The sequence below is a fragment of the Diabrotica virgifera genome, chromosome 3, assembly GCF_917563875.1.
Source record: "Diabrotica virgifera virgifera chromosome 3, PGI_DIABVI_V3a".
Lineage (NCBI taxonomy): Eukaryota > Metazoa > Arthropoda > Insecta > Coleoptera > Chrysomelidae > Diabrotica > Diabrotica virgifera.
In genome coordinates, this window is record NC_065445.1 from 258,186,473 (window position 1) to 258,199,399 (window position 12,927).

General features: G+C 32.7%; 1 protein-coding gene across 2 annotated transcripts in view; it reads right to left on the minus strand.

Annotated features, from left to right (window-relative positions):
• LOC114339945 (zinc finger protein 345-like) overlaps positions 1 to 12,927 on the minus strand; it is a 46,787-nt gene that overhangs the window by 27,036 nt on the left and 6,824 nt on the right. For both annotated transcript variants that reach the window (XM_028290631.2, XM_028290632.2), the window contains exons 5-6: positions 10,176 to 10,354; positions 3,308 to 3,607 (exon numbers count right to left, since the gene is read on the minus strand). In XM_028290631.2, coding sequence (XP_028146432.1) covers positions 3,308 to 3,607; positions 10,176 to 10,354 — 479 coding nt within the window. The remainder of the gene's footprint in view (positions 1 to 3,307; positions 3,608 to 10,175; positions 10,355 to 12,927) is intronic.

Here is a 12,927-nt window from a genome sequence, read left to right on the forward strand (position 1 = left end):
AAACATGTTACAAGTCAGAATTTGGTATTATTTTTTGAGAGTAAATTAATGTAAGACCAAATACTTACGATGTCGGGATAGTATCACAAGGTTTTTCCTGGTTTTCCCTTGTGATTTACTATGAAGTCTCTAACGCGAGAATTTTACTGTCGTTGCATTTGGTTGTCTTTTTAAAGACAGATCACATGCTATAATTTTTTATGACGGATATTCTTGAGTTGAGGTTGATTTCATGTAATCGAATGAACTATCTTTCAGTAAAGTCGTCCCAGGAACGCAACTCATAAATATTGGCAATATCATTTTAAAGTCTGCTACTTTAAAATGTATAATATATGTCTGAATTGCCAATATAAATGAGTAAGATTAAATAAATTATTAGAAGAATTTTTTTGCTTAGCAACAACACTTTTATTTATTTTAGTAATATTTTGTATTTTGACAACGGCACCCGATTTGGGCGTCGAAACGTTAATAAAATTATTTTTTCGTTTTAATTGTGGCTTATTTCCCATATAAATAATTAATCATAAAAATGCCACAAGGAAATAGCTTCAGAACAAATTATTTATAAATTATTTATTTATAAATGAAGGGATTATTTTCTTCGTTTTTTGATTATAACTTTCAAAGTATTCACTTCCGAGAAAAGTTGTAGCAAAATAACAATAATTGCGAAAAAACCATAAAAAAACAAGTATTTGTATTTTATATTTTGCCCAGAGAAACTTTATGAAATAATAAAACAATATGTACTGCAAATTTCATTAAGATGGTTCAATAGATTTTGCAAAATAAATTTTGCAAACAGCTTTCGCAAAAAAAATTCATTTTTTTCAAAATGTTGCCGGCCTGAAAATAAAGCAGATAGCAAGTTGAATTTTTTTTACGTATAGAAGAACACAGTACCTTTCATTTGCCATTTTTTCCACGGCGTCAGGAATGTTTTTAAATAAACATTAATTTTTGGTGCTACGCGCAGGACAGCGGTGTTCGATTCACGCAAGTTGATTTCCACCAAAATTTTTTCCAATCTTTATCTAATACAGTGGAACCTCGATAACTCGGATTAATCGGGACCGCGGCCGATCCGGGTTATCGAAAATCCGGGTTAGCCGAAGAGCATGGTAAAAATTAATAAAATACGGTATACATAGATAAAGTCCCTTATACGCAAAATAATATGAAATATATATGCACAGTTACCTATGGTTGTATAGAGTTTAGTATAGACAATATAGAGTATGTATTATTAATTTATAGGTAAAAAAATTCAGTCAGTTTGGTTGTGTCAATAATTTCGTCTGGTCTGCTTATGTAATTTAAGAACAGTGACTCTTTGATTGTTTAAAAGACCATTGTTTAAAAAACAATTTTTTAAAAGACAGTTGAAAATAAATTAAGGAATAACAGGTGCCTGTTGTTTGCGATAATGAATGTCGCTCTGCCGCCGCCGTGTGCGTGAGTCATTTTTACTATCATATAGTTCAAATTACACAGATACCCATTATCTCTCAAATATTATATTATGATTGAAGGGAAGTTTTATCAATGAAATTCGATATTTTTGAAATATTCCAGAAGCGGCTGCAGATAAAATGTTTTAACATAATAGATACATTTTTATTGTTGAAATGTTTGTCCGATGAAAATCGGTCCGGGTTAGCCGGACTTCCGGGTTATCGGGGGCCGACTTATCGAGGTTCCACTGTATATTATTTTCTTACTCTATGTTTTGCTGTATTTTAATATTTTAATTCCACAAAAATCAAACTGATTGATTATTGTTTGTGGAATATTGTTTAAACAATTGCATTTGTTTAAAAATAATAAACTTTTATTTTCAAACTTAAAATATATGAACAAAGAAAGTTTTTGCCAAAAAAGTGTTATTTCAAAGGACAGAGTATGTGTTTTTATTTTACAATAAACAAATTTATTTATTTATATCGTAATGTACTAAAAATTAAAATTTATCAATCATTATCAAAGGTCTTGGGAATGCCCAATCAGAGCAAACTATCCGCTGTCCTGCGCGTAAAAAATAATGTTTATTTAAAAAAATTCCTGACACCGATAGTGGTTAACCGATTTTAATTTTGCAAATTGAAAATGAAAGGTACAGTATTCTTCTATACGTAAAAAAATTCAACTTGCTGTCTGCTTTATTTTCAGTCCTGCAACATTTTGAAAAAATGAATTTTTTTTGCGAAAGCTGGATTTCAAAATTTATTTTGCAAAATCTATTGAACCAATCTTAATGAAATTCACAGTATTGTTTTCTTATATCATAAAGTTTTTCTGGGTAAAATATGAAGGTCCTAAGTGTAGAATAAATGGTTGAAAAACGTAAAATGTGAATACTTGTTTTTTTATCGTTTTTTCGCAATTATTGCTATTTTGCAACAAGGGTGACAATTTTTAAAATTTTTATCGAATCCTATATTATAGGAAATTTAATTACTCAACTTTTAGGTCAGTACAACTTTTCTCGGAAATGAATACTTTTAAAGTTATAATCAAAAAACGAAGAAAAAAAATACACTTTTTCCTTCATTTTTTGACTTTTTTATTATTTAAACAATGTTCCGGACCTTTTTGAGTGGGAGGATAACTCAAATAATATTATATGAGCTATTTTCAAGCACTTTCTGCAAAAAAATATGAGTCACCTCTCAACGTCCAAATGTACTAATATTTTTACAGATGCGCCTGGTCTATACGTATTTTCTATTAAGAAACGTCCACAACTTTTGTTGCTGGCCTGCTCCTCTTCATCCAACATTAATTATTGCTAATTTTCTTTTGCTTAATTTGCTCATCGCTTAACTTTTTGTTGTAATTGAACGATGTAACAAATCTTGGTGAACGGTACTGCACCACTGCACGACGTACATATAGTAGAATAAGCGATAGTTTTAACGTTCGTGACGAGATGTTGACGTTCCATAAAATGCGAATCGACCTTTGCAAGGCAAAAATGGAGACGGTCGGAACATGTTGCAAGAATGAAAGACCACAAATGGACAAAAAATTGTTTAAATGAAGACCATGGGCAGACAAGCGAGGCCGGGGAAGGCTCTCCAACGCAATGGACCGATGGCCTGAAAAGAATTGTGACGAACTGGATAACAGGGGTGCAGGTCAGAAATATATTGAAATATCTGGAGGTCTACGTTCAACAATAGACCAACCAGTGCTGACTGATGATGATCAATTAGTGAGATAGTTTAGTAGTTTTCACCGGGTCCGCTGGTTACATAACAATAATATAAAATAAAATTATTTTCTAACATATACAACTCACCTGGTGTTTTTGCAACAGCGTCCGATGTCTAAACCGTTTATCACATATAATACAAACGAACCTCTTATTGTTGTGTTCGGTCTCTTTGTGATACAACAAGCTGCTAGGATGGTGTAGGACTTTAGCACAAATATTACAAGTATAATTTTTCGTTTTATTACATTCGGTTAAGTGTAGCTCTAGTATGTCTTTATTACAAACGGGCTTATTTTCATCTGGGACCTGAAGATTGTTATTATCCAATGAAAATTCTTCGATTTGTTTTCCGGCAGTTTCAATCGCGTTAAACTCTAAAGTAACCTAAAATGTAATAATTTTATTTAAAAAAGGTTGCTGTATCATAACAAATTTTAATATAGATTTATTTAACCCTCCTGTAGTCGCGTAAGGTATATTTCAATGATTATCAAACTGCGCTTGCGTCTCTTCTGTGCAGAGACATATTAACAATAGACCAGGCTAGGGATATGCCAGTCAATGTATCGGCACGTATCGGTGTGTAACAGTGTAACGTCAATATCAAGTACGGTGGTCTGTCGTACGAGTGTGAGCGTATCTACCAAGAGGTGGGAGTAATGGAACGACACAGAGGCAGCGGCCATCATATATGCTAGAGAGAGAAAGCTAAGCGCCGGTAGAGAGAGATAGATAGACCACCGACCCGAACTGCTCCGCGTTACGCTATTTTTCGGACCTGGCCTAATCTACGTGTTATTATATCTATGCTTCTGTGCCTGGTTATATAATAGTTGCGTTCGCGGGTACCTGTCGGCAACTACTCGTTGATAATTCCTAACCTCACGTAATATAAATAATACCGTTAATAGATAAATATACAAGGTATATTTATTATTAATTAATATTAATAATTAAATCGACGGTTGAAAGGTAAAAGGTTATAACCCACAAATAAACTTTTTTCAGGAAGTAGAAAAAACTCTCAATTTAAGTAAATTATTAGGTTAATTTCTCATAAAATTACTCAAATGGAACATTTTTGTACTTCCTGAAAAAAGTTGATTTGTGGGTTACAACCCTTTACCTTTCAACCGTCGAATTATTTACCGTTAATACCGTTAATAGATAAATATACCTTGTATATCTATCTATTGTATATCTATTAACGGTATTATTTATATTATTTTAAAGTGTGCATGGGATTTTCTGACAATTTATCACTGACTAGTTTCCGACAGTCTCTGCGAAGGCAACTAATGAATTCAGCTACTCCTCGTTGGCAGTTCCACAGCACACACCTAACAGCAATGTATATTTTAGCAAAAATAGGGGAGTGTATTATGCAAGGCCCAATGTAATGCCAGTTCTACCCTCTACCAGCAAGCTTTTGGATCTTTCTGAAAATCTATCCTGAGAGAAATCTACTGGCTCTAGCAGACAGTAATTTCTCTGTAAATTCCGGCAAGAAAACTGGCTTCTCCACATTTAACGCTTGTCCACGCAATTAATAAAACTATCCTGTCCTATATAAAGGGTCTTCTTCTTCAAGTGCCATCTCTGCGACGGAGGTCGGCAATCATCATAGCTATTCGGACTTTGGAGACGGCTGCTCTGAAAAGTTCTGAAAAGATATAAAGGGTACAAAAGGTAAAAGCAGCTAAATTCTAAAGAAAAACAAATAGACCAGGGCGCATCTGTAAAAATATTAGTACATTTGGACGTTGAAAGGTGACTCAAATTTTTTTGCAGAAATTGCTTGAAAATAAATCAAATAATAATATTTGAGTTATCCTCCCTCTCAAAAAGGTCCGGAACATTGTTTAAATAATCAAAATGTCAAAAAATTAAGGAAAAATTCGATTTTTTTCATCGTTTTTTGATTATAACTTTAAAAGTATTCATTTCCGAGAAAAGTTGTACTAACATAAAAGTTGCGTAATTAAATTTCCTACAATATAGAATAGTTAAAAATTCAAAAATAGTCACCCTTGTTGAAAAATAGCAATAATTGCGAAAAAACCATACAAAAACAAGTATTCGCATTTTACGTTTTTCAACCATTTATGCTACACTTAGGACCTTCATATTGCACCCAGAAAAACTTTATGATACATTAAAACAATACTGTAAATTTCATTAAGATCGGTTTAATAGATTTTGCAAAATAAATTTTGCAATCCAGCTTTCGTAAAAAAAATCATTTTTTCAAAATGTTACAGGATTGAAAATAAAGCAGATAGTAAGTTGAAATTTTTTTTGCGTATAGAAGTGTACTGTACCTTTCATTTGCAATTCTGCAAAATTAAAATCGATTAACACCACGTCGTCAGGAATTTTTTTAAATAAGCATTAATTATTGGTGCTACGCGCAGGACAGCGGATAGTTTGCTCTGATTGGGCATTCCAATGACCTTTGATAATGATTGATACATTTTAATTTTTATTAAATTTCGATATAAATAAATAAATTTGTTTATTGCAAAATAAAAACACATACTATATCCTTTGAAATAACACTTTTTTTAGCAAAAACTTTCTTTGTTCATATATTTTATCTTGGAGAATAAAAGTTTATTATTTTTAAACATATGCAATGTTTAAACAATATTTCACAAGCAATAATAAAATTTGTTTGATTTTTGTGGAATTAAAATATTAAAATACAACAAAATATAGAGTAAGAAAATAATATATTAGATAAAGATTGGAAGAAATTTTGGTGGAAATCAACTTGTGTGAATCGAACACCGCTGTCCTGCGCGTAGCACCAAAAATTATTGTTTATTTAAAAAATTTCCTGACCTCGTGGGAATTAATCGATTTTCATTTTGCAAATGGCAAATGAAAGGTACAGTACACTTCTATAAGCAAAAAAAATTTCAACTTGCTATCTGCTTTATTTTCAGTACTGTAACATTTTGAAAAAATGAATTTTTTTTGCGAAAGCTGGATTGCAAAGTTTATTTTGCAATATCTATTGAACCGATTTTAATGAAATTTACAGTATTGTTTTACTGTATCATAAAGTTTTTTTGGGTGAAATATGAAGGTCCTAAGTGTAGCATAAATGGTTGAAAAACGTAAAATGCGAATACTTGTTTTTGTATGATTTTTTCGCAATTATTGCTATTTTGTAACTAGGGTGACTATTCTATATTGTAGGAAATTTAATTATGCAACTTTTATGTCAGTACAAATTTTCTCGGAAATGAATAGTTTTAAAGTTATAATCAAAAAACGAAGAAAAAAATCGAATTTTTCCTTCATTTTTTGATATTTTGATTATTTAAACAATGTTCCGGACCTTTTTGAGAGGGAGGATAACTCAAATATTAATATTTGATTTATTTTCAAGCAATTTCTGCAAAAAAATTTGAGTCACCTCTCAACGTCCATCTCAAAACAGATGCGCCCTGGACTAAAAAGACAGGCTAATATTTGACACAGACAAAAAAATTTCAGCTGTATTACCGTCCGCAAAAACACAAATTACATTAGAAAATCAAGAAGTATACAAGATTACCTGTGAGGACTGCGACAAATCGTACATCGGACAGACCAATATAAAATACAGTTTAGACAAGAACATCGAAATGCCATAGAAAGAAAAGACGTCATTCCTAGCATAACATGTTATAAGCACAGGTCATAAAATAAGCTTCAATAAAACAACGATGCTAATATTGTAATAATACAATAAAAATTAAAAAATATCAAAAAATTTAAATATAAGAGATGATGCCCAAAGACTTATAGCTGCCTAGAAACCAACTCTACAAAATAAGTAGAAATCAAAAACGCAACTAAACTGGCGAATGAGAACCCCTCACTTGGATGCACATAGGACCCATCATAAGAAGCGCAGCAAAGTATTTAAGCGAAGCAAACAGTGGCCTATATAAATCTTCTTCTATAAATGCTTTTTCATTTGTAGTGGTTGATGATAAAAAATCGCTTGATGATTGTGAAGAGACCTTAGCTTCTTGCCAAAGAATTCCGCAGGTTTTTCTTTTTTGTCTTGATGTTTGCTAATTAAATGCCAAAGTAGTTTCGAGAGCTTCACACTTTCTTTTGACAAAACTTCTCAACAAATAGCACACTGTGGTTTATCCAAAATAACTCTAAAGCCATATTTTCAGATACTCATCACTGTACAATCTGTGTTGCCTTTTATTATTTTCATTTATAGACGTAGACGGTTCTAACTAGTCCATGTGGTGAGACCGCTCCCGTCTGAAAAAATTTCTGATTCGGTTTCTTTGTGGATTCCTATTCAAAAATGTCCCCTTTAAATAAATCTGAAGGGTGCCGGGCGGAATTTTCGGGCAGAAATTGTTTAAATTTTTTTTTAACAAATACAAATGATCACGTTTTTTTGCTCCGGAACGTATATAAGTTTTGTGTGCCATTCTAAACAAGAAAGGTATCTTGTAATTTTTCTTAAAAATTGATAGTTTTCGAGTTATAGGCGATTTAAAATCTGAAAAATGCGAAAATACACATTTTCGAGGCTTAAAACTCATATTTAGATAAGTATTTTTGAGGTTGCCAGATACTTAAACTGATGATTAAACATTCAGCTTCAAGATTCTGAAGAATGATCGCGTCTAACCTTAATTTATACCGCTGTTTTTTAATTGTTAAATATGCGTGTTTATCCGATTTTTTGCCGGTGCGGCGCGCTCTATTTCAATAATCTCCTATTTTACTCCGAAAAATATTTTTTCTACATTCTTTGGGATATTCTAAATAAAATAAGTTTCTTGGCATTTTTCTCAAAAGTTAATAGTTTTAAAGTTATAAGCGATTTAAAATCCGAAAAAAGCCAAAAAGCGCATTTTTGGATTTTGAAAAATTTGGAGGAAAATATGAGAATTTTGAAATAGAGCGCGCCGCACCGGCAAAAAAATCGGATGGACATGCATATTTAACAATTAAAAAACAACGGTTTAAATTAAGGTTAGACGCAATCACTCTTCAGAATCTTGAAGCTGAATGTTTAAACTTTAAAATGGTTGCCTGATACTTAAATTTAAGTATCAGGCAACCTCAAAAATACTAATTTAAATATGAGTTTTTAGCCCTCGAAAATGCGTATTTTCGCATTTTTCAGATTTTAAATCGCTTATAACTCGAAAACTATCAATTTTTGAGAAAATTTACAAGATACCTTTCTTGTTTAGAATGACCCACAAAACTTAAAAATATATGTTCCGGAGCAAAACACGTGATTTTTTGTATTTGTTTAAAAACATTGTTTAAACAATTTCTGCCCAAAAATTCCGCCCGGCACTTTTCAGATTGTTTAAAGGGGACATTTTTGAATAGGAATCTACAAAGAAACCGAATCAGAAATTTTTCCAGAAGGGAGCCTCTCAGACGGGATGTCTAATAAAATAGTAAACATAAAAAATCGAACTTATGCATCATTTTACTACAGCAAGACAACGCAACTGTTTGCTGTTTAATAACTTCTTCCCGCTTATAAAACTAAAGGTGAACATTCACGGTCATGCCATCGCCTCAAATGGCGTGATATATAGCCACATTTGGATCGTGAGTGTTGAAGCATGATTGCTTTTTTGTCGTCCTCAAAATCCGGATTTCCATTCGCTCCGTAATCCTGCGCATCATGCCGTTGCTTGACGCCAAGCCATGGTGCCGTCTGCTCGTGAGAGGTGAAACACCGCGTCATGCCATCGCGCCACCCTCCCGTCAATGTCCAAACCCACGTCCAGTGTTGCCAGATGAAAATTTTTCGTAACAGTAGAATAGGACATAAAAAACAGGAGAAAACAGGAGATTTTAATAATTTTAAATAAAACAATAAAATGTAGTTAAATTGAACAAAATAACTATCTTATGGCTATTTTTCAAGGCCATTAATCAACTAATTAATTAGTTAATTAATTAAGCAGTAATTAATAGAAGTGAAGCAAGACAGTCCATGCTTAGTTTCTGACTGATTCGCATGCGCAGTTCCGTTTTCAACCGCTTGAAAACGGAGCTGCGCATGCGAATCAGTCAGAAACTAGTCATGGACTGTCTTGCTTCACTTCTATTAATTACTGCTCAATTAATTAAATAATTAATTATTTAATTAATGGCCTTGAATGTGATGGACTGTCACCATGAACAAAGTTTAAATTCAGGTTTCACAAATGTTTAAACTTATTGTCTGATAACGCTAGATAATCTCTCAAATTTAATACAAACATACCATATTCTAGTGGAAAATATAACAGAAGATTTGAGATTGAAAACAGAAGAACAGGAGAAGAAGTATGAAAACAGTAGATCTCCTGCTAAAACAGGAGATCTGGTAACACTGCCCACGTCCATTTTTCGTTCGTTCTACACCGAATTCTTCGTCGGCAATCTTCGGAATCCGACATTGTGCTTCTTCACTTAACCACGTCAAATACGAAATGATAACCAATTTGGAGTGATTCTGAATGGGCTATGATTTTGGCGTCAATCCATTTGACTGAAGCCATTTGGCGTGGCTCCAAATGGACTGACTGTGAATGCCCAGCTTAACTTTCAATTCCAGAAAAATCTAGGCACTAATGTAGCGCATTTTCTAACGATAAAATAGGGAAGGAAAAAGTAAGAAGAGAGAAATGTGTAAATGACGAATTAACTGGGTATGATAAGACGAGTGGGTTGCCAATTAATTTTTTTAAAGCGTCCCTAATGTAAGAAAGTTTAGGAAACACTGTTGCAGCGGAACTAATTTGACTTTACAATAGCAAATGTGGCCTTACCGAGCTGCATATTTACGTAATTGCATGGCCAACCTCAACTATAATTTTTTATGGCTCTGTATTGATTACATTCGTTAAATCTGTATAAATCTCATATATAGGAGAAGAGAATCTCAGAGTTCATATTAACATGTTTTATTTACCTGTTCTATTGACTCTACTATGGTATTGCACGGATCTTCTAGAATAGTCTCTGGTTGTACAGCGTTCAGATCCTCATTTTCATGGGTTTCTACATGAAGGTCAAGATACATTTTATTTATGAATCTTTTTGAACAAATATCGCACTTATACACGCCCATTTCAAGTTCCTTATAAGTAACTGTAAGACAAAGGTTACATTAAGGAAAAGTGTAGTAAAGTGATTTTATAGAATTTTTTTATTTGATAAAAGTGAACGCAATTTATGTTTCCTTTCGATTCAGAGGATATTCACCATCTCTAGACAGCTGCTTATGTCTCATAGACCTCTTCAGTAGGGCTATGTTAGTGATGAGCAAAACAAGAACAAGACCAAGACCAGGCTAGTCTTGGTCTTGGTCTTGTTCTTGCAAGCTTGGTCTTGGTCTTGGTCTTGCAGCTAAAAGGCAGTCTTGGTCTTGGTCTTGCACTAGCCGGTCTTGGTCTTGGTCTTGCTGCAAGAGTCTTGCTGGTCTTGCTTTTTTGGTAGTAATAATTTGAACCAAACAATTTCGAATAAAATGTACATTGAAATAAATAAAGATGTGAAGAATGAAACTATATTTTTTGCTTTAAAATTTTAACAGAATGTAGAATGTAGTTTCAAACGGATACCAATTTTAACATTATACATTCACCTAATGACCTAATTATTTCTCTCTATATAAAGAGATTAGAGTATATTTTTATAATGGTAATGTTTATCAGTAGGAAAAACCTGCATTTACAACCCTTGTTGCAATTGCCGGCCTTCGGTTGTGTCATGTTGTGTTTTGCATGCTGTCGATACCTGCCGCCTGCCTTCAGACCACGTCTTGAGTCTGGATTATTGTTTATTGCCCCTGTATTTTAATAAAATGTTAAAGAAAAAGAGCTTCTTAAAGGTGCCACAAATGGTCGGGGACCTTCAATTCACGGATTTTACGAAAAGGGATAAACGGTTTATAGTTGTTAACAGATAATGATCTGCTCCTTTCACTCGAACACTGTAGTATTTATCCTACGAGGGTCAAATTTAAGAACATAAATTAAATTTTTTTAAGAGAACACAAAAATCAAATATTTTTTACTCTATTTAATCATTATTTAATATAATTAACTTTTTTTATAAACTAACTAAAACATACTTTTTAGTAAATACGTACATATTTACCATACCTATTTATAGACCTAATACTATAATATAATAACTGAACCTAATGGGAAGTTATAAACGCTTAATTCTGTAATTTGTTATCTTGCAGTTCTTTAATTTTATTTAAACTACATTGCTCTCGTAACACGAGTTATTCGCACTTTTTATTTTCACATATTTTTGGATTGAATACCCATTATGACATTTAAAAACTTGAAAATATTCGGATGTGGGTAGTAAAAACTAGAATTTAAAACACACTGAAATGATGCGCATGCATTTCAAGTGCGGCACATACTATTTGTACTACTGGCCCTTTCTGGGGAAAACCTAGATTCTTCCAAATAGTTTTCAACTATGAAATCAGTAAAATTCTTTACACTTTTGTCATCCAGGATTTTCACAAATAATTCAACTTCCAACTTTCGTTGATTGTAAAAAATGAATCCAAAAAATAATTTTAAAAATTTCCCAGTATCGGAATTTTTGTCATTATATTCAGAAACTGAACCTAAGCTTTGGATTTTGCGATACCAAGCTTGACACATTACAATCGACAACCAGTTATTTTTTATTCAGGCCACAATGCTTTCACAGCATTGTGAATCCCTTTTCAAAATCTATTATGATATTTTGTGTATTCATTTTAAATTTAACGACCTACATTTTTCCTCGATTATGCGAAAAGAATTGAAATAAGTGTCAGTATTTTTATTAGACAAAAAAGCGAAAACTACTGGTACATAAAAACCGTTTTTAATTGCATTTTTTTTTAAATGGGTTACCCTATCTATAATTACATTTTTTTATCTTACAAGTAATTTCAATTGTCCTTGAACTGTCGCCGTTTGAAAACGGCTTCTTTGAAAACTTCTGGACACTTTGAAGGTTGAGAAAATGCAAACCGTTTGACTTAATCAAAACGACTTAAAAATATAACCAAAATATTATGTATTTTAAAAATTCGATATTGTTTAAGGTCTCTTACAATGTCAGTACAGTCGAACCCGCTTATTGGAATAGCCTTCGTGCCAATCAGAAGTATTCCTATAACCGGGATATTCTAATAACCGATCATTAGTCGGTAGTAGAAACGTTTCGGGACCTCAAATTTCTATTCCTTTAACCGGGATATTCCTTTAAGAGGTATTCTAATAAGCGGGTTTGACTGTATATATTATTGAACTAAAAAAATAAAGTTAAATGATAAAAACCAATTTTTCTCAAAAAAGTGCAAGGAGTCTTGCAGGTTGGTCTTGGTCTTGCAAGGTTCGGTCTTGGTCTTGTTCTTGCAAGCTTGGTCTTGGTCTTGCAACCAAAAGGCGGTCTTGGTCTTGCTGCAAGACCAAGACCAAGACCGCAAGACCAAGACCAGTCTCGCTCATCACTAGGCTATGTGAACACCTCTGAACCAAGACGAAAATAAACTGCGCATTTAAGTGGAATTTGCAATCAAAAATAATTAAAAATCCATTAAATCAATCTGAAACCTTTCTTGGAACCACTTTCTGGTAACATCATTTATCTCATCCTTTTTTATTTGAATTTGTATGTCTTGACTACTCTGGTCATTGAGACCA